The 21,166-nt window shown below is 56.0% G+C and overlaps 8 protein-coding genes across 8 annotated transcripts; 4 read left to right on the forward strand and 4 right to left on the reverse strand.

The window, feature by feature from the left end:
• Positions 1–256: 256 nt before the first annotated feature.
• Positions 257–1,507, forward strand: B0I36DRAFT_291620 (HotDog domain-containing protein). Its single transcript, XM_046151747.1, has 3 exons — positions 257–417; positions 475–766; positions 863–1,507. The coding sequence occupies exons 1-3, from the start codon at positions 292–294 to the stop codon at positions 1,414–1,416; spliced, it is 972 nt and encodes a 323-aa protein (XP_046012136.1). The 5' UTR covers positions 257–291; the 3' UTR covers positions 1,417–1,507.
• Positions 1,504–2,955, reverse strand: B0I36DRAFT_270526 (uncharacterized protein). Its single transcript, XM_046151278.1, has 5 exons — positions 2,688–2,955; positions 2,418–2,528; positions 2,079–2,276; positions 1,907–2,045; positions 1,504–1,833 (listed from the first exon to the last, which is right to left on the reverse strand). The coding sequence occupies exons 1-5, from the start codon at positions 2,947–2,949 to the stop codon at positions 1,542–1,544; spliced, it is 1,002 nt and encodes a 333-aa protein (XP_046012137.1). The 5' UTR covers positions 2,950–2,955; the 3' UTR covers positions 1,504–1,541.
• A 931-nt stretch (positions 2,956–3,886) lies between these two features.
• On the forward strand, positions 3,887–4,709 carry B0I36DRAFT_412202 (uncharacterized protein; the record flags this gene model as incomplete). The annotated part of the gene is made up of 3 exons (XM_046161958.1): positions 3,887–3,946; positions 4,000–4,121; positions 4,184–4,709. 3 exons carry the CDS (start codon positions 3,887–3,889, stop codon positions 4,659–4,661), a joined length of 660 nt encoding a protein of 219 aa, XP_046012138.1. The 3' UTR covers positions 4,662–4,709.
• A 703-nt stretch (positions 4,710–5,412) lies between these two features.
• Positions 5,413–7,573, forward strand: B0I36DRAFT_375145 (uncharacterized protein; the record flags this gene model as incomplete). Its single annotated transcript, XM_046160338.1, has 5 exons — positions 5,413–5,500; positions 5,556–5,634; positions 5,699–6,327; positions 6,388–6,624; positions 6,690–7,573. 5 exons carry the CDS (start codon positions 5,413–5,415, stop codon positions 7,571–7,573), a joined length of 1,917 nt encoding a protein of 638 aa, XP_046012139.1.
• A 279-nt stretch (positions 7,574–7,852) lies between these two features.
• On the reverse strand, positions 7,853–11,043 carry B0I36DRAFT_364325 (putative kinesin light chain; the record flags this gene model as incomplete). The annotated part of the gene is made up of 2 exons (XM_046158944.1): positions 7,853–10,020; positions 10,083–11,043. 2 exons carry the CDS (start codon positions 11,041–11,043, stop codon positions 7,853–7,855), a joined length of 3,129 nt encoding a protein of 1,042 aa, XP_046012140.1.
• A 355-nt stretch (positions 11,044–11,398) lies between these two features.
• On the reverse strand, positions 11,399–12,454 carry B0I36DRAFT_244883 (uncharacterized protein; the record flags this gene model as incomplete). The annotated part of the gene is made up of 1 exon (XM_046150099.1): positions 11,399–12,454. One exon carries the CDS (start codon positions 12,452–12,454, stop codon positions 11,399–11,401), a length of 1,056 nt encoding a protein of 351 aa, XP_046012141.1.
• Positions 12,455–14,374: 1,920 nt separating this feature from the next.
• On the forward strand, positions 14,375–15,698 carry B0I36DRAFT_326426 (uncharacterized protein). Its single transcript, XM_046154345.1, has one exon. The coding sequence runs from the start codon at positions 14,466–14,468 to the stop codon at positions 15,465–15,467; it is 1,002 nt and encodes a 333-aa protein (XP_046012142.1). The 5' UTR covers positions 14,375–14,465; the 3' UTR covers positions 15,468–15,698.
• A 1,428-nt stretch (positions 15,699–17,126) lies between these two features.
• Positions 17,127–18,084, reverse strand: B0I36DRAFT_350657 (uncharacterized protein; the record flags this gene model as incomplete). Its single annotated transcript, XM_046156933.1, has 3 exons — positions 17,127–17,179; positions 17,377–17,538; positions 17,799–18,084. The coding sequence occupies 3 exons, from the start codon at positions 18,082–18,084 to the stop codon at positions 17,127–17,129; spliced, it is 501 nt and encodes a 166-aa protein (XP_046012143.1).
• Positions 18,085–21,166: the final 3,082 nt, after the last annotated feature.

Genomic DNA, 21,166 nt, shown 5'->3' on the forward strand with positions numbered 1-21,166 from the left:
GTGAAACTAGCCCAGCGCCATGCCCTCAGGGTCCTCTAGCTGTAAAGTCATCGCCCGGGTGTCCCAAATCCCAAATGCTCCCCACCACTGTTAGGCCTCCCCTAAAGCCGACCACGGGCCAAGGGGCCCGCGGCACTGACATGCTGCGGGGCTTCTTCCCCAAGCCCGGGGATTGGAGAAACCCCAGCGGAGCCATATTTAAGCAGGCTTCCTCGACCCAGCTACCTGAACCCAGTCACAAAATCCACTGCTGATTCAAGGTCGATCTAATCATAACAATAACTCTGCAGCATGGGCAGTGACAAGCCAGTCAAGAACGCCTCTGGGCGATACGACAACGTCGATTTCAGAAAAGCAGCCGGCTACGCATATCCCCCCATCAAGTGTTCTTACAACCGCCGTGATGTCCTCCTCTTTGTGCGTTGCACCACCCCAACGATGCTGGAATTCGCGGTACACTGACACGGACGCCAGGCTAACGCTATCGGCTGCACCGCCGACGAGACACACTTTCTCTACGAGCTGGACCCGCGATTCGCCGCATTCCCCACGTTCCCGATCAATTTGGGATTCAAGCAGACAGACCAGGACGTGTTTGACTTCATCGCGCGGACCGTGACGGGCGATGTCCCTGGTGTCCCGCCATTCGACGCCCAGCGCTCGGTCGATGGGGAGCGCGGGATTGAGATTGTGCGGCCGCTGCCAGTCAGCTCGGAGGGGCTTGATCTTGAGATCCGCAACACTGTCAAGGGGGTGTACGATAAGGGTGCGTGTCACTGGATCATCAAACATATTACCTTCCAATCTCCACGCAAAATGACCAGATCTGGCATTTCTTGCTGACCCGATCAACACAACTTAGGCGGCGCCATGATTCTCGAATCCGAAGGCGTCCTCGTCGACGCCAAGACGGACACCGTCTTTGTCAAACTGTCCTCCACAGCATTCGGCATCGGTCAAGGCGGGTACAACGGCCCCCGCGGCCCGTCCAAGCAGCCCGTGACATGCCCTACCGACCGGGCCCCCGACGCCGTGCACACCTTCCAGACCACCCCAGAAGTGGCGTTCCTCTACCGCCTTTGCGGTGACTACAACCCGATGCATGCGGACGACGCGTTCGGCAAGCGCGCCGGGTTCAAGGGCGCGATCTTGCAGGGCTTGGGGACGTGGAACATCGCTGCGCACGGGGTCCTGAAGGAGCTTGGCGGTAGTGAACCGGGTCGGTTCAAGAGCTTCGGGGCGAGGTTCAAAAGTGTCGTGTACCCCGGCGATGCGCTGGAGACGCGGATGTGGGTTGTTGGGAGGGATGTGGACGGGTGCATGGATGTCAGGTTTGAGACCAAGGTCAAGGGGGACGGCAGGATTGCGCTGTCAAACGGGTACGCGAAGATTAGAGAGAAGGGGTCGAGATTATGATTCGAAACTGGCTCTAGCTTGTCGTGATACAATCTATTATGAAGTCAACACTCACTCGCAAAAGACAATGGGGTATCGGTACCAAATGCAGTTCTTTTTTCCACGCCCCTCGACACATCAACCCGTCAGCGGTCCCAGTCCTGCCTGTCTTGCTCTATCAGATCAGCCAGCTCCTTGAAGCGACTCCTGAATGGTTCTCCGACTGTCCAGTGCTTGAGCTGTCGAAGATGCTGCTCAAAAATCGGATTTATCACCACGGCCTGTGGTGCGCCGCCATCTCCCGCACGGCCATCAACCTTTATGAGGACATGCTCGGGGTCATGGTCCCAGAGAATACTCAAGCAGGAGCTGTAGGAAACGGCAAAGACATCAAGCGTGATGTCGGGATGCCGGATAAGCCACTCTCGTGCTCGTGGCCTGTATCGGATAAGTCACATTGTTACTGAGTGTGGCTAGGATGTCGAGTTGAGTCGCGAACCGGACAGCTTACCATGGGATACGGTCTATCCAGCCCGCATGCGGTGTCTGTAGTTGGCAAGATACAGGCCGCAACCACGCTGGGAGGTTCTCCCACGTGCGTGCATCGAGACAGACGAGCCACTTTGTCCGTTCAGCACCATGAGCCACGCCTCACCGGTGGGCAGCAGACGCCAGCAGTGGACAAGGACCTACCTTGAACGAAATCGACATGCAATAAAACACGGCAACCTTGGTCGGAAGTGTCTCGATCTCTGTGTAACACCTGATTATGCCACCCACAATATTGCTGATTTCGTCGTCCGTCTTGTGGTCTTTGTAGACTAATGCGGCCAAGTTAGGTTTCAGTGCCATCTGTTTCGCTTTATTTTTGGCTGTCGCCACTCCAGGCATGCCCACACTTGGTGGTCCAAAGGTAGATGCTGGAGGATCCGGAGAGTGAAACGTGTTTCGCCTTCCAACAACGTGCGAGGCGGAATTCTGTGCGGGTAGTGAAGCTCCATGGTCCGCGCAAGCAGCAGCACGGCAGCTTCTCCTCTCTGTCGCTATCAGCGCCTGTACTATTTCATCCGCAAGGCATGTTGGTGAAGTGTCGAACGGCGGCAGCTCATATGGCTCATGGCATTTTGTCGATACTAGGAAATCGGAGTAGAATGAGGGTAAGGCTGCAGCCTCCGGAACAGGGCTCAGTAGTCTACCGCTCTCGTAATTCCGCTGTCGATATTGATGCCGTCCACCAAGAGTGACGCCGGCATCCAGCGGCGACGATACCGTTGGCGGAGAGCCTGCGGTACTCTGCGGCGTCAATGACGTCGCCGTCGCCGAAGCCGCAGCAGCAGCACTCTGCGCTCGTAGCCTGGCGTTCTCGCCCTCCAGTATCTTCACCCGCTCGCCCAACTGACACGCCTTCTGAGTCTGCTCGTCGAGCGCTGCAGCTAGCGACGAGACCTGCTGATTCAGACTCTCGATGGTCCACTTGTTCCGGTCGCGCATTGCCTGCTGGGACCGGCGGTCCCGTGCACGCTTACGCTCGAGCTCCAGGTCCTTAGTGGACATACTGGCGGTTGAACTCCTATTCCCTGGTCTTCCTCTTGGTGGTGACGGCCCCGCTGTGGGTAATGATCCACCATCTGCCGGTGCTGATTCCTGCGAGGGCGTGTCAGGAGGCTGGGGATGATGCAGACGCTGGTACTGATGCCTCTGGGGTTGGCACTGCGGGTCCTGCAGTGTTTGCTGATACAAGAAGGGACTGTGAGATTGCAGTAATGAATCAGTCCCGGCGAGAGTAGATTGCAAAGACGTTTGTGCGGCACTGGTGAAGAACAAGTCCATGCTCAGCATCGGGTCCGCCATATTTCCAGGGGTCCCACCACGGCAGCGTCCAGTTGCTGGCCTTGGCTGCCCAGGTTGGAGCTAGACTGAAGTCTAGAGCTGGGCTGATGCTGAATCAGTTTAGCCGCTGAGCCGTTGCTCAGTCATGTGAGACGGGACTACGTGATCCCCTTGTGTGCTTCACCAAGCGCCGTGATGGTTTCGTGGTCGACGTTGTGGGCGGGAATCGTTTCCCCGGATTTACAGGGGCTGGCCTGTCATCCCCGCACTTCCCCTACCTACGTCAAGCGGGAGTGATTCAGACGAGTCACTAGCGCTGGCCGCGGTAGTCGAAGCGAAGCGCCATGGAAGGGAGACCCTTGTGCGGGGAACCCCTACGCGCGGCAGACGAAATCCGGCCCGTCCATGGAGTCACGATTCAGTTTGCCATCCAGAAGAGAACTGTGATAATCCAGAATGCAGCCTCCCAGACTCAACTCCTTATTGGTTCTCGGGCTTACTTGTGACAGATCCTTCGGGCAGCAGGCTCCTGACTGATTCAGAATACCAACCACGTGGACTTTCAACCTCCGGCGCCAACCGTGGGTGCACAAGCAACGTTCGAAGAAATTCTCCAGTATTCACGGAACAAGCGACCAGCACATCAACCGGCACAAGAGCCATGACACGAAAGCTTGTAGTTGCACGCATGCCCATGGCCAGTACAGAGGCCAAGGAGACTGTCAGTAGGAGGCCCCGGGATGGCCTTGGAATGTTTCTAACACGACTGTGTAGTTCATCAAATTTCTAAGCGATGCATCCGACTATGCCCTCGAGAACGAGCCAGGAATCAAGAAATATGCCATCTGCTTGCCCCGGGACGAACCAGACAGTAATGTGGTCTACGCAGTTGAGGAGTAAGCGACAACCTTCCTCTCCTGTACTGAACTGGCCTCCGTACTGATTCCCTGCGCCCAAGGTACCAAGACGAAGCCACTTTCGACTCGCACATGGCCACCGACGGCGTGAAGAGAATGATGAGTTGGATCTCTAGCGGGTCACGATTCGATGGTACCCCGGAAATCAACCAGCTCGCCATGATTGACGGCTTCCACTTCTCCAGGCCGCAGGTCAATTCTGCTAAAGACCCCCACGTCCTCTTTGCCGACCTGAGCTACCACCCAGCCGGCGTCGTGAAGGCCCTGCCTTACTGGCAGGCTGTTGTGGACACGGGACGGAATGACGAGCCTGGCACTTGGGTTTACGCTGTGAACAAGGACCCGACCAACGAGAACCGTATCTGCGTGCTTGAGACATATGAGACACCAGAGTACTTGACCGAAGTGCACGTGCCAAGTCATGCGATACAGGAAAGCATCAAGAACACAAAGGACCTTCGGACCGGGTTGAAGCACACGAAGCTCAAGCTCGTCAAGGGCTTCCTGCATAGAGATTAGATGTTGGATCTGGACTTTGAACCTGAATGAGACACACGGATTATGCGCTTAAGTCACGTAAAATCGGCACATGCTAAAGGACAAATGAGTTGTAACTACTAATATCGTCCGGTTTTGGTTGGCAGAGCGGACAGTAACAGCCATCAGAGCCAGTGATCAATTTCGAAGATGAACCAGCTTTTCTATTACATGATTGTCACAATTTCTGGTTTCCAGAATGTCCGAGCTTCAACAGCGCAATGCATCAGTTTCCCCGCGCCTCTTACTTGCAGTAGCCTTGCCAAAGTGGGTTTCAGTACATTTCCCGTCTCAGGGCCAGCTTTGCCGAAGGAAGCACGAACCATCTCCACAGCATTGAGTTTGGTCGTGGGATAGCCGCAAGTCAGAAATGATTCATCGTCAATGATTCATTAGCGCCGCTCCATTTGGGCCGCCTCGGTCATCTCCAAATCTTGACTCGCCACATGCGGGGTCGTGCCGCCATCAAGCAGTGAGATGCGATTCAATCAACCAGGTGCTGACTCGAATCGTGTTCAACTTACGTGTGCGGGGATAATAGGGAAAGCTGACCACAATGGCCGTAGGGCAAGAAGAGGTCGGGGCCTCGGAAATCTAACTCGCGCCCTCGGATAAGATAGTCCCATGTTATCCGACCGGTTTAAAAGCTCTTGCCTCCAAATGATCTGTAGTTCTAAAACATTGTGCTTTACTGTGGCAACTTCGTCCCTTGTTCGCGATTCAGGTAATCACAATGGCGCCGATGATCCAAGACCAACCCAATGGAAATTCGAATGGCTCCGGCCCCAGGCGGCCCATTCGCGTGGCAGGATGCTCAGGTGGTGAGTTGTCCTTTGGTTCCCCCCTTCCAAACGAGCTGATGCTCACAAAATGAAGGTGTCTACGACAGGAAACGCGCAATTGCCGACATGGCTGCAAATGAGGACGTGGACGTTATCACTGGCGACTGGATGAGGTACAGGCCCTCCATCACAAACAGCTTTCCAATCGGTGTAGCTGACCCTTCTCCCGCAACACAGTGAATGCAACATGACCCTCCGCGGCTCCGACAAGCGCGACCGCCTCGCTCAGGCCAAGATGTCGTCCGGGTCCACCCTCGTCGCCAAGGGCTACGAACCCTACTTCCTAGAAGAGATCGAGCCTGCGATCCCTCATCTCGCGCGGAATGGGACCAAAGTCTGCGTCAACGCGGGTGCCAGCGATGTACACGGTCTTGCCGAGGAGGTCAAGAAGCTCATCAAGAAGCACGGCGTGGCTTTGAAGGTCGGCGTTGTCGACGGCGACGACGTCACCGATGCGGCGCTCGAGCTGTACCGCAAGGGCGAGGAGCCGTTTCTCAACTTGCCTGCAAACAAGCCCATTAAAGACTGGGGGTTTGAGCCGATCTGTGCCCAGTGCTACCTCGGTGGCACTGGTATTGCAGAGTGTTTCCGCGGTGGGGCTGATATTGTCCTCTGTGGACGCGTGGCAGATGCTTCGCCCACGGTTGGTGCCGCCATGTGGTGGCACGGCTGGAATCGTGAAGAGAACGTCTCCGAGTTGGCGGGTGCTCTTATGATCGGCCACATCATCGAGTGCAGCACATATGCAACAGGAGGGTACTACTCTGGCTTTAAGGACTTGGGTGACAATGACACTGATATGGGCTGTAAGTGGTGATGCTACCCACATGCTACCTGGCGATTGCTAACTCAATCGACTGGAACAGACCCCATTGCTGCCATTGACGAGAAGGGCGAGGCTGTCATCTCGATGGAGAAGGGGCGGGACGGACTTGTCACCACCGATACCGTCGCCAGTCAGCTTCTCTATGAGATTCAGGGCCCGCTGTACTATAACTCGGACGTCACGGCCTCGATCGAGAACATGGTCATTATGCAGATTGGCAAGAACGAGGTCCACGTCTCTGGTGTCAAGGGCTTGCCGCCGCCATCGACTACAAAGGGTACATATTTCACTGGCTTTTGATCAAAGTCTCTGCCTAGTTGCATCTGCTAACATTTCATCTAGTCGGCTTCACTGCCAAGGGCGGCTGGCAAGCCGAGTTCCACTTCTACCTCACGGGCCTGGACATCCATGAGAAGCTCAAGATGGTGGAACGGCAGACTCTGCGCAACATGGGCGACGATGCCAAGAAGTTCTCCTGCTTGAAATTCATGATCGCCGGCGGCGTGCCGCAAGATCCCCAATCACAAAATGAAGCAACCGTGGACCTGCGCATCTTCGCCCAGACCCGCGACCCCCATCTCCTCTCCGGTGCAAGTTTCACTGACTCGGATCGCGGGTCATTCGCGCGGTATTGTATCGAGAATCTGCTGCAGGGATATCCCGGATCTACCATGGCTCCGGACATGCGGACAGCCATTGGACGGCCATTCTTCGAGTACTGGGCCACTCTGATGCCGCAAAGCTTTGTGAAAGAGACGGCTCACTTGCCAGATGGGACAGTCGTGCAGATCCCGTCACCCAAGATCACAAGAGAATACCCGCGCGAACAGCCAAGCTACGAAACTGTGTCTCCAGCAGACATGTCGCAGTTTGGCCCCACGACGCGTGCTCCGCTTGGCTATGTGGTGCTCGGCCGCTCAGGCGACAAGTCGTCTAATTGCAACCTGGGCCTGTTTGTCCGGCGCGAGGATGAGTACGAATGGCTGCGCACGCTCATGTCTACGAGCAAACTTCGCGAGCTGCTTGGCAAGGACGACGTGGGGAAGCAGATTGACAGGTGCGAGTTCCCAAACATCAAGGCAGTCCACTTCTTGTTGAAGGACCATCTGGACAGGGGGTTCAACTCAACAAGCAGTTTTGACAGCTTGGGTAAGAACTTGTGCGAGTATATCCGGTGTCGGTGGGTGGATGTACCCACGAAATTTTTGGATCGCGGACGAGTCTAAAGCTACGGTGGCCTCGAATGTTTATATAAATGCAGACTCGTTAGCCAGCATTCCACTCGATGACACAGAGCCTGGGTAGGATTGAACGGCTTCTAGCCAGCCCTTCCACAGCCTGTTGTGTACGCATGCAAGTCATTGCATGAGATTTCGTGATCACTACTGAGGCCTTATGTCACACCTGGTACGGCTGCCTGCTGCTGAGTGTTCACGCACCATCTGCGATGAGACGAACACAAGGAGAAGTCTTCGAACTATTCATCATGCTAGCATGTTTCGATGTTAGTGGATATCTTCTGCTGCGACGTCTTTGCCCAGTATAGTGAGCACTAGCCTCAATCTACCAATAGTCCGAAGCGTGTCGGGATGCTCTACTCCTAAGAGTGGCGTTTGCACCGACAGTATCTTCTTATAGATCAGTGCCGCTTCCTCATACTTGCCCTGCTCATAAAGGATCATCGCCAACCTGTGTGTGATATTCAGCGCCTCTGGGTGTTCTGGCCCTAGAACTTTACCCATCGACACTAGAACCTGTCGGAACATCTGCTCTGCCTCCTCGTACCTACCCTGACTGCGCAGCACCCCTGCGAAGCTCTCCATGATATCCAGTGTTTGTGGATCTTCTGGTCCTTGAACTTTGTTCATCGACGCTAGTGTCTTCGAAAGGATTTGATCTGCCTCCTCATACTTCCCCTGCCTTGCGAGCACGTCCGCCAGGTCATGGCACCTCATAAGCACGACCAAGTCCTCAGAGCCCATGAGCTCTTCTGACTGCTGCACCACCTCCCTCATCATCGGCTCTGCCTCCTCGAACCTTTCTTGCTCCGATAGCAATAATGCCCAGTTACGCATACTGGCGAGCGCAGCCGGGCCTTCTCGCCCCAGGGCGTGCTTCTGTAGCTCCACTACTGTCTTATGTATCTGCTCCGCTTCCTCGTACTTTCCCTGCTTCCCAAGGACACGACCCAAATCAACCATGCAGTCAAGTGTTGTAGGGTCTTGCTGGCTCAAGGCGCTCTCAAGGTCTTGCAACACCTGGCGATAGATCTGCTCGGCCTCCTCGTACTTTCCTATGCGGGAAAGGGCGAAGGCATGGTGGTTCCTGGTGTCGTCTATGTACTTGTGTCCAGGGCCAAACAGCGTCTCCAGCAACTCCGGTGACGTGCGAAGCATCTTCTCCGCTTCGTGAAACTTGCGAAGAAGGAGATAGCATAATCCCATGGCATCTTGTAACATCCGAACGACCATCTTATCTGTACACTCGTTCCGGAACACGAGTGCCGCGTGCGCGTGAGGCAGAAAAGCCGTCCAAACCTCGCGATTCCCGAGCGATGGGACTGGGAACACCATCCAGAGTTGGTGGGTAACCTCCGTCACCTGCCGGCTCTGCTCTCCACGGCTTTGGAGCCAGTTCCGCATCGTGAGCCGTACAAGCCGGTGAATATCGAACCTGTCTGGGTTCTCCCGGTCTTTAATGAACGCGTACGCTTTCAGCGTACTGAGCGCTTCATCTCGTTCCATCTCGTCACCCTCAGCGGCCAGCAAAGCAAGGGGTATGTCTTTTTCTTCAAAATAGCAGATGGATCGCAGATATCTGGCGGCGAGTGGGCTGTCTAGGGCGACTTGCTCAAAGGAAATGAGCCATGTCGTGGCTACCGGATTTTGGCTGGCTTCATATCGATCCTGGGCGTCAAAGTCTTTGCTGAGTAGTTTGATCGTGGTCTGGTCGCTCGATGTGCAATACCCTAGGTACCGCGCAACCGTTACATGCGCATTCGAGGCCATGTAAGCTGAGGCTTGACGGATAGCTAGTGGCAGAGAGGCGAGGAAATCCAGGAGATCCATCGTGCTTTGCGGGTCGCCTATCTGGCTGGTCTGGAGACCCTGGTGTAAGAGCTGGGCGGACTCGGAGCCGTCTAGGGGCTGGAGCCTGAACAAGCCCTTCCCGATTGCTAAGCGAGATGCAACATGATGATTCCGGGTTGTAAACAGGATCGACCCCTGCCTGCTCATCGGCAAGTAGGACTGCAGCCGGCCATCAGTCATTAGAACGATGTCGTCTGCATTATCCACAACAAGAAGCCACTGGCCAGCGTCGTCTCCGCTAAGCGCCGATTTCACCATGGTCTTGACATCTGCCCCCTCGCTCTCGACACCTTCCACCCCAAGGACAAGGCCAATCTCACGGTAGGCGTTCTCGAAAACAACCATGTCCACGGCTGGGACCCAAAAAACGGAGCAGTCCGGGTGTGCCTCTCGGACACGGTAGGCCGACTCGATCGCCACCTGGGTCTTGCCCATGCCGCCAAGGCCCTCGATGACGGTCCGCTGGCAGGTATTGGGGAAAGCGGTTGGATGGATTCTTTCGAGAAGCTGTTGTAGAATATCTTCCCGGCCCACGAAATTTTCGTTCTGGCCGAAGGGAACGAAGAAGTGACGTTTTGCACGAGCTAGCAAGCATTAGGCCAGCTCTGAATGAGAACAATCAATACACCCATCATAACTAGCTCACCTGTCTCGATCGAATGTGAATCAGCTTTTGCCGCTAATGGTGGAACGATGGACAGCAGCTCCTTGGTGACGGCTGCTGCTGTTGCCGCTGCGTATGGCTGCCAAAGCTTGTTCTTGTGCGCGTCTGCATAGTCGCAGATTCCCCGAACGACAAGGCACGGAAGGTTGTTCATCAGCCCAGCGGCCTCCATCTCAAAGCACAGGACACCTCCCAGGTCCTGGCTGTATCGGTCACGCGTTACCCCGTCCCGCATCACTTGGTTGCCAGATGCAATGGTACCGAAGAATAGGGCTGGGTCGGTCGTGCTGCGCGGTTCCCTGATGACAATATCCGCCGGGCGACATTCTGCGCAGGTCGCCCCGCCCAGATGCAATGACGACGCGTGGAACAGGACGTCCTGAGTTGGGCCGGGCGACGCGAACTTTGGACTGGAAGAGATCTTGGACAAATGGTCCAGGACGCGAGTATCGCTCAGTAAATCCTTGGCGCGAAGCTTTGCCAGGGCGTTGAGCAGGATCGTGGGAGGCGTGTTGAGGGTCCCGGTTCGTGCGATGCTGCCACCCGGCCCTGTCTTTCCAAAGTCGTACTGGACGACGCCTCCATGCCGCCCGAACGGCTGGCTGATGACCACGTCGCCCAGCCGGATGTCGATATCCTCTTCTGAATTCGGAACGCCACCAGCTATGCCCACGAGGACGCCGAAGCGCAGCGAAGGAAAGTTCAGCCTCATCTGGCTGGCGACAACGGCGGCCTGGTTGGTGCCCATCTGACCGGCGGGCAAAGAGGCGGCGACAACATTGTGGACCCCAATCCGGCCGAACGAGTACAGGTTGGAATCGGTTGGAAAGGAAGGGAGGTCTGCGAATTGTTCGTCCATCATCTGGACAGCGGCGGCCAGCTCGATGGGTAGGGCGCAGACCCAGCCCACGGTAAAGTCGCGAGCAGCAACAGAGTTGACCATGGTGCTGCTGGCGGTCCCCTAGGCGGAGAGTGAAGTGGAAGGCGCGAATTGGTCAAGCCGTCGGCACGACGTGTTGCGATGAGAGAGGCGCGTTTTGCGGCGGGGTAAGCAGCAGGCACATGAGAGATGTAGACTATGAGACGCCAATGCTCCAGCCGACGTATCTCATTGGGCCCACGAGCCTTGCTCACTGGTCTTCAGCTGAAAATGCACACCGGGCGTGAGCCTGGGTCGTACATTTACTAAGTCGCAAGTAGGCCAAAATTAAAGATAGAGGTGGCTCAATCCTGAGGATATCAGATTCTAACACAACTCGCTAGGTTTGTACACAGTCACATACATTGTCAAATTCAGTCTAGATCAGCAGCTTTGTGACTAGCTTGCCCTGGTTCTGGCCGCTAAAGAGACGCATCCAGACCTCAGGCTGGTCATCTATCCTGGCCTCGACTACGGTCTCGCCCTTGCCGAGGACAATCTTGCCCTGGGCGGCCGCGCCAATGAGCTCGCCGAGGATGGCGGGGACCTTGTCCATGTAGTCGAGCATGATGAAGCCGCAGATGGTGATGCGGCCCGAGATGAGCTCGAACCAGTTCCTGAGCGCCATGGGCTCGTCCGAGTTGTACGTGCTGACGGCGCCGCAGACGGCAATGGTGCCGTGGCGCTTGACGCGGGTCAGCATCAGGTCCAGGATCTCGCCGCCCGTGTTGTCAAAGTAGACGTCGACCTCGTCGGGCGTCGCGGCCTTGAGGTCCGCGGCAAAAGTTGGGCTGTGGTAGTTGAGGCACTCGTGGGCGCCCAGCTCGTTCTTGACCCACGCGCATTTCTCGTCGGAGCCGGCGATGCCGATGACGCGCTTGGCGCCCAGCAGCTTGACGGCGATCTGGACGGCCATGCTGCCAGTGGCGCCGGCAGCGGCCGAGATGACAATCGTGTGCTCGGGCTTGGCCTCACCGGCATAATAGAGACCGGTGTAGGCGGCGAGGCCGGAGGCACCAAAGGCACCCAGGTAGTGTGTGAGGGAGAGGTCGGCGGGCAAGGGGCTGATGGGCTGCGAGGTGGCGGCCTCGAGGACGAGGAACTCGCTCCAGATGCCCAGGTGGAAGTCCATGACGAGGTCGCCAGCCTTGAAGTTGGGGGACGCCGACTCGATGACCTCGGCGACGACGCCGGACCGCATGGCCATGCCCAGCTCGACGGTGGGCACGTACATGCGCTCGGGGGCGACGGTGGTCTGGATGAAGTTGCGCAGGCCCGTGTCGTTGGAGAAGTAGATGACCTTGCACAGCAGCTGGCCCTCCTTGATGGCCGGCAGCTCGACAGTCTGCAGCTTAAAGGTTGCGTTGTCGCCGGAGAGGACGGGGGCACCTGTGGGCTTGTTGGCCAGGATCCATTGCTTCGTGGTGTGAGGCATCGTGTGCGTGTGGTAGTGAATGCGTCTGTTTTTGCTGTGTGGTAGAGGAGGTCGAGATGCGAAGCAGAGGTCGGAGGCGTTCTCGGGCGGAAGGACAATAAGCCAAAACAGAAGTGGTGTGCATACTTTATAGGGGATCATCCAACCAACTCGTCGATAAGAACTGCTGCTCGGTCTTGTCCGTCGACCCCTCCTCCCCTCGGTCTCGGCGCACACGGCGGTTGTTTCTTGGAAACGCGTCCACTGTCCAGGGATGGCCCCGCGTCTCCCGCGGCGACTTGTGCTGGGTCGGGGCGAGTCCTCCCCCCCCTGGCCGCCATGTGTCAAACATGTCGCTTGTAGGCTTGGACCTCGCCGTGCATCCTTGCTCTTCACGATGAATTGTGGAGTGGTAGCCCCTGTGCCGGCACTTGGCTGAGCCGCCGACGCCCGGGCGGTCCAGGGTTCTGCTTGCCACTGAGAGGGGCGGTCTATACGCAGCAGGTGTTCGTCAGCTCAAGCCCCATCGCAATCCTGGTTAGCCTCACAGCTCAGGGGCAAGCGAGCCGACGGGTTCCATACCCTGACCGCTGTTCTCACGAATGGCATTTTCTGGTTTGTCCACCCAGATCTGGGCGCAAGGACTGCTACAATAATAGTTCGAGTCATCCTAGGGGACTATCCAGTCGTAGCATGAATCAGGCCAATGTCCCCATGGGCCACAAGGGACTAGCCCGCCGTTTCGGAAACGCGGCGACGCCTGTCCCGTCCCGCCCGCCCGCCTCGCCTCGCTTGTTTTTACCTGGTTCCAAGTGGGGCAACGGCCAACGGTCCTTCTGGAGCTTGTCGGCTGCTCCATCCCCGAAATGCACTGTGCCCGCCCAGCACTTCTCGCTTCAAGCGGTTGGCGGCCGTTAACTTATTGCTCTAGCCCAGTTTCTCGTTCTGATCCACTAGCTCTTGCACCCTCGCGGTGGGGTCGGCGCCCGTTATTGCTACCGTGCATGACTTTCACCGCGCTCGCACGTGGCATCGCGGTCCCGAGACAGATGTGGATGGCCGAATCGGCCATCCACAATCTATCTATAGTCCTTAAGGTCACGCTATGTGACATCACACAATACGCTTGGTGAAAGGGGGGCAGGGCATGGCAACATGGGAACTAGCTGGGTGGCCGGTCAGCCAGAGTGCACTCGCCAGCAGGAACCCTCTCGAACAATAACTCGAACTCTGCCCGCCCCGGGCCTTGAGAATGGCATCGAAGATAGTACACGGCACAGAGTCAGGCTTGCGGTCGGGATATGGCTTGCCCCCGGAAGCTCCGAGGTATCTGCGAAGACAAACCGAAGCTCTGTTCTCGTGACTGTTTTCACCAATACTCGTTTATAGCATTGATTCGTCCATCGTGATAGCCAGTATGGTGGTATTGATGTATGGTCAGTTCCTTTACAACCATCAGAATCCGATGCGGCCTTCTCCCTACCTTGCCGGCGGCCTAGTCGTGTCTGGATGCATGCAAGACGGAGCCACACATAATACCCTGACGCCCTATCCCTCAGGTTTGTCCTTGATATGGGATACAGGCGTGATTTCCGCATGTTTGACTATTAATATCCACGAGTATTTCTCTGCGAGATACAGCAGGTCCTTCTGCAGAATTAATTCCGGTTGCGAAACAGGACGACTTCGTGTATTGGTCGACGGAAAGTCTCGAAGCGATTAGGTCAGTGATCTAGTTAAGATCTCATATAAAAACACCTATCACTATTGATAGAAGGTCAGATTTTGGCATTTTGGATTGCATCTTGGCCATCGTCGACCTCTCGCAACATTCCCTGTGTCCCTGCGGCACAGCACAGCAATGCTGCCTAAACCTGGAACTCCACTATTTTCTCGGGACCGCAAGCCTGGCGTATCTTGCATCGTGCGCTTGCCATGAACAACCAGCCAACGCAGAATCAAGAGTTGCACGATAATTGTTCCCAGACGGAGCTGAGCGCTGAGAAAGTTGTTGATTGACACCACCACGACGATGGCCGCGTCCACCACGCCCTCGTCCCTCGACGCCTTCCACACCGCCATGGCCAGGCTCGCTGGCGTCCGGGGCGCGTGGGGGTTCATAGTCGTGCGCACAGCATTCTGCGCTGACAGCGATGCGGACGAAGCGCAGTGGACTAGAGCATACCGCGTCTTGCGCCAGATAGCACTTCCCAAGTCCAGCGGGGACGATGTCCACGGTCGTCGCGCGGGTTTTGCACCTCGAGAGGACGACAAGACTCCCGAGCGCTTCGCGTTGCCCGTTCTCGCGGACAGGGCCGTTCTGGGTGGGCAGAAGGATCTTGATCTAGTCCGGGAGCTGGTGAACCAGCAGGTCGAGAGATACCGCGAGGCAAGGCGGCGTTGGGTCGACGCTATGAAGAGTGGTGAAGAGGACGACGCAGACGAAGATGACGCATCTGTTGGCTCAGGCTCCTCCTCCTTCTGGAAGTCTCAACTGCGGCTCGAAGGCTATCTCGTGGTCAACGACGACGCACTAGCTTCTTTGCTGGCAATGGCTGATGTGCTGGGCGACGACAGGATCGAGCAGACATCTCAGACTCCTGGGACAGCCCAGCCGCACGTCATCTTCCTCGATGCCACGGATCCCGCGGACGTTCCATATCAGGGCGGCTCACCTTTCCAGGGGTGGATGCGGGCAGAGGTGCTGGCTCTCACTGAGTTCGAGGAGCAGCTGGACATGTGCGGCAATGATGCCGCCCGTCGCTCTATCCAGGTGTATCCGCAGCGAATATACCCGGGCCATACTCCTGTGTATAATGGGATGGGAAACTTCCGAGGGGTCCATGGACGTGCACCCCCGGCGGCTGGGGGTTACGTATTCCCACGTGGCACCCCACGCGGGTGGGAGGGCACGGTGGCCACGTGGGAGAGCATACCAGTGGAGCACAGGGGCAGACAGACACTTGGGCCGCCGCCGGCGTGGTTCCTCCGCCGGCAGGCGGAGCAGAGCGCTGCTCGGGAAGGGACACAGTAATGAAGACCATGGGATGTGGTGTGATATCCCGGATGAGATGCTTATGGTTCGGAAACCGGGTATTTCTATACGCTAAGTCAGTAAGGATCGTAGGTAAATTTCCTTAACTTGGATAGCGCCAGAGTAATGCTCCAACACACCCCAGATGTGGGAGTTGCCTGGGGATGAAATCGCGGAGTTCAATCGCTCGGTTGCTAAATTGATATTGAAAATCAAACTACTTTCCAGATTGTGGCACAGCGTTTGGCTCCCGAAACGGACTGCTTCTTGCCTGGCGGCGTATGAGTCCTCGGCGGCAACTTGCGATGCGACAGCATATCACTTGTCACACCTCCCATTTTGCGGATAATTTAACGAAAATTTCAACTCGGACAAGTTCAAGTGTGGCCGGCTGCGCTCAACTCTCCACGTTGCCGAGGACGGGACGCGGTGCCGAAGAATGGACGAAATCCGCGGCCACCGTGCGAGAAATGAAGGGCCCTTGCGCGTGAGTAAACGTTGTCCGGTTCACCGGACAGTTTCAAAGCTCCTGCCCCTTCGTCAGTCCGCTCAGGATGGTAACTACAGCGGGGATGATGTGCAGCCGTTTTAAAAACAAAGAATGGGAATTTCGCCACTTTCGGCTGCGGCAGATGGAAACAGCCCCGTGAAGCAACCTTGGACGGTTCGACTCAAATCTTTCTCCGTTGAAAGCCAGCCGAAGTCAAGTGAGGGCTCTTGATCGGCTGATCACGGGCAGGGTAATCAGAGGAGTATCTAATGTGCCAACGCGTCAAGAGTGATAGAACGGAGTCAAGCGAGGATTGAGGCTCGGTGCCGGCGCGGCTGCGGGTGATGGATCGAGTCAAAGACGAGTGCGTCGAACTTACCCAGAAGCCGATGTAAGGCCAGAATCCTTAGAGCGAGGTCAAGCTTTCAATGAAACAGGCAACTGCGTTCGATGTGGGAGCCTCCAAGAAGGCAGAGCGAGAGCGAGCGTGCACTGTCCGGGCTGTCGTCGGTGAGAACAGCGATGGATCCAACACTGATGTGACTCGTGGAGATAATGAATATCGCTTCATTCAGGCAAGCCCCATTCTTGAACAAGGCTTGATATGGAAGTGAGTCGCTAGTGACGCCGCAGACTGGCCAAGGTCGTGGCAACGCCGGCCCCAGACCGTCGGGCGTGTCTCTCACTCCTGATGGGAAGCACTGATGAACCGATGGGGGCCCTTTCTCTGACACAACTCAAGCAGGAACAAGTTGAGCAACTGTCTGCTCATCCCTCTCCCAAGTTTGACCCGCAGCAAAGTGTCGCCCACATCCAACATACCCCAGAACTCGTGCATAGCGCAAGCCGTTCTCAGAAGTCGCACGAGGCGCCGCTTACAATGATGCATTCTCGTTACTCCCACCTCGAACGACATAATCCACCTTCTTCAGAGACCTCTTCCGACCATCGCGCTCCGGCGGCGAACTCTCATTCCCTCAAACACTTCTCGGACAACCACTACTACGCCTGTACTCAGTCAGGCAACCACTCAACCAGGCAGCATAAACTCCCTCGCAAACACTCTTCTCCGGCCCCGGCGGCAACCACCGTCGAGCCTAGTGCTGCATGATGCCACCCAAGACAATTCGTGCTTCCCAGAGCACATTTGACCGCAGAAAAAGATGGCTTCATCGAATTGCTTTGACAATGCGCAAGCCGACGACAGTGCAAAAGTGGCTCACTACAATGGGATCATTGAAGCTGTTGAAACACAACACTCACCCACCCCTCACAGCCCTCTGAGCAACGTCGTCCTTGATACGAGTGCGGGATAGATTGAGGTGGACGGACAAGTCCAAGACAACATATATAGCCGTGATCTTCCCCAGATCTTGTGCATCGTCGGCTATGGGTGTGCATCGTCGGCTATGGGCTTACCAACCGCTGCAACGTCTTCTTTCCTCGAGATATGTTGCTCGGCACGGTGCGTTTCGCAGCCCTCCCGAATTCGCTGGAATGCCCGCTGGTCAAGATCAACGATAAGTCTTGCAGAAGGGTTCCCGTGAATGGCACCACGATTGATATCCCGGACGACTTCCTCTAGGACCCAGACACGAATAGAAAGCCAAAAATCACATCGCTCTCGTTCGCCCAAGTCAAGTTATGGCGGGAAATCAGCCAGAGTATGATACGCGAATGCTTGCCTGCAGAAATCAAGCAAAGAGTCGTGGATCTTCTCAATAACCATGATCCGAGCGATCAGCTTTGCAGGTTTCCTCTGTACGCGTACATCTCGAGGAGGAAGCTGTCAAAGGTAGCCGCTGGGAGTCGATCCTCTATTATCGCCTTTGAGGCCCTACGATGCGCAGAGCTTGGTGCACTGGCCAAGAACTTCACCAAGCATTTCGACCAGAAAGCCACTTCTTTGAGGAGCAATACCACCTGACATTGAAGGCAGAGCGGCTTTACGATCGGAATTGAAGCACCCAGCCAATCAACGACGCGAACCTCAAACTGAGCCCCATTGAGCGGTTCTTCGCCACGTTCGCTCCCGATAACGAGACTGCGTTCAATGTCTTCAACGCCAGAAAAAGGAAAAGAGAGACAGGTGATGAGGCTGTGGACCCCAGACAAATATAAAGACATGTCTTTGATGCCTACGCAGCAGACACTCAATCGGCTGTCGCACAATCCTTCCTATCAAATGACGTAAAGGTCGAAGATGACTCCACGCTGAACGCCAACCCAATGCCTACGACGCGCCCAAGGACATATCGGCATACCTTGGACGATACCGCCAAAATAGCAACACGCAGCTCGTGGTCAAGGCCGAAGACAAAGCTTCCAGATAGGATCCGTTCCATGGTCTAGAGGGTCAGAGTTAGAGGACCGCAGGGCTAGAGGACTCGGAAGCAGGGGGTTTCGAAGCAGAAGCCCTGCGAGAATAAGTCGTCTGTCCTCAATTGAGGCACGATCTCAGCTACCTGCTAGCAGGAGAATATAGTCTGAGATAACAGCCACGACGAAATAGACGAGGATCTTACTGCGAAATAACCTACTTATAAGGCGAGATAAACAAAAGCACAGAGCGAGTTACAGCTGACAATGAAACGCGCTCCCCGTCGGCTCGTATAAAGGAAAGAGGTACAGCTAGGGAACTGTGGTGATGAATTTCATGAGTAACGTAGAACCCAGCTGAAGCCAGAGCCTGCCGAATTCGAACCTGGAAACCATAGCGCCGGCGTATAGACAGTTGCTGCTCGGGTATCAAACTCGAATGCTATCAGCACTCGTGTCTCACAAGTGCTTACAAACCCGTAGCGCAGCCAATTTAAGGCAGTCCAGGATGTGCCTCAGAAAACCTGGGGACGGTCGTTGACGGCCTCTAGCGATGTAGATCAGTAGTCCTGGACTCAGTAATGGTACTTTAAGAGCACAACATACCGCGGAGGAGCTAAGCTGGTCGGAGCACTAGGGCTCCACGTTCTATACGGAGCAAGGATTAATATTTATCATTAAGTGACAATGATAGCGTTAGATGTGCATGAAAAGACATTGGTCAACCTCAACACTCCGCACTGAAGACTGTCAATCTCCAACGCTGAGAGCTCAAAGGATCGGTAGCGCTGGGCGCTTTTCATTTCAAACCAGAGTAGAGCTCCGGCCAGACTCGAGCCCGACACTGAACCACTCGCTGCGGCTGAAGCTTTGCTGCGAGGGATCCGGGATGCTGAGTGGTTGGCTAAAAGGGAAGCGGGCACCTAACTACGGTGTGAGATCCACGGTAAAGAGGGAATGCGGACAACTGCGGCCAGGGCGATGGAGGTGCCGGAAGATCTCGAGTGACATGGCTTGTTAACCGCTAAAAAACTTCGGCCACGCTGGCGGTTCCATTCGCTCTACTAGAACGGTCAGAGATGTCAATCGATCAGCGGGAATCTGCCAAGGCTGATGCTCATCCCTCAGGCCCACGTGGCGGCGTACGATCCTGGTTTAAGGTTAATTTGCCCAGAACAACCACACTACTGCGCCTGTTGGCTGTGGCCTGGCGCAGTTGGCCTTGACAGCTGCAACCCGGGGGCGTGGAGACGATGCTGATTTGCTTCCAGGGTCCTGCTGGACGGCAAGAGACCTTGCCCTGTGAAAGGGAACAGACATTTGATATTATGATGCATGACATGGCTGAAAACTAGAAGCTCCTTTCTGTGCACTAGGCCCCGAGACCAGTCGATGACCACTCCAGAACGGTTCAAGCCGACACTGTGCTTGCGGGCTAGCAATCCCTGCTAATATTGGAGGAGGCGAAACGAATTTAGCCAAGGCTGAAAATGCATATGGTGACGCGGCCACTGGCCTGCCTGATCCAGAGGCATGAAGCCACGCGATGCAGCTGTTGTGATGATTTGTCGACTAGCTTGTGATTCCATGGCGAAGACTAGGCGACTTCATCATGTCGGTGCCGAACACAACCATGTCTCGAGGGACCGCTTTGCCCTTGGCTGTCTTTCAATGCCAGAGTGGTGCAACAATTGGCCGAGATGGAACCGACAGGATTTCAGCGACCTCGTCAGCCTGGTGCAGAGCACTCTCGGCTGATCTTGAGACCTCAGGACCTCGAAAATGGCTTGCCCTGGCATTTCAAACGATTGGAGTCTGCATGCCTTAAGTCCCCACATCTAATCACTGGATCACCGTAGGGAGGTCGAGAAGCTCTATGTCAGACAGAGGTACGAGCTGAGAGAGAAAAAGAGTTATCTGCTGCACTGTGGGCAGTTGATTGTCAGCGTTCGGGATGGTGTTTCTCACTTCGGGATAGCCCTCATAGCACGGCATTCACCCAGCATCACTCTGAGCAGAGTCTGAAACTATCTCCATCGGAACGCAAGCGTTTCTACGCCCGTGGACACAAGAGCTCGACTGCACTATTCTGGCCCTCGGATGCCTAGTTGTACAGCTTGCACAATTCGAACATATCCCACCGAGTCTGAGCACATGGTATGATGGATACGTCAAGCAGGCTCACCCAGCAGAGGTGAGTCCATGCCCACAGGAGCTCTCGGCTACTTCAGCTGATGCCCATTGGTCAGGCAAATGGGTCGAATGGGTGCCGATCCCCATCTTATTCCCCAGACGCATTCCCGCGACTTTAGCCTAAAGATGCCAAGACATCCCCATTGGCCGGGCTCTAGCATGACGACTCCTTGACGTTGCACCACATTGACACGCTAGCCCGCGGGTGTGGCACTGAGCCTAGGGACAACAAGCTCTCGGCGCCTTTACGGCGATGGCTAACAGGCTCGAGCTATGCAGAACCGGCGCCGGGTAATAGGCTGTCTGGCAACCCTGACGCTTTTTTTGGACCCCGGTCCCCGCCTTCCAGGGTCCTGCTCTCGCGTTCTGGCTATCTCCGTGCTTGGGCACAATGTAAGCAGGAGACACCCTAGTATCGGCCCTTGTCTGAACTCTCCCTCGTGCCCACCGCCCATGGGGTGCACCGGAAGCGAGAAACGGGGCTCCGGGGTAGCTCCCTCTTCCCAATGGCGATTGGGCCGGAAGAATTGCATCTCGCCGAGACGGCGCCTGAATCTGGGGTAGCCCGTTGTGGACGCGGAGAGAGACAAGCCCAGGCTAATCAGCCCATCAGTGGCGTGAAGAAGATTGTGTGGTTGGCGGCTTACGCGGGAGAGCAGCGCGCGGAGGGCGGTATGTGCTTGGCGCAAGCCGGCAC

Source organism: Microdochium trichocladiopsis (genome assembly GCF_020744255.1).
Source record: "Microdochium trichocladiopsis strain MPI-CAGE-CH-0230 chromosome Unknown B0I36scaffold_6, whole genome shotgun sequence".
NCBI lineage: Eukaryota > Fungi > Ascomycota > Sordariomycetes > Xylariales > Microdochiaceae > Microdochium > Microdochium trichocladiopsis.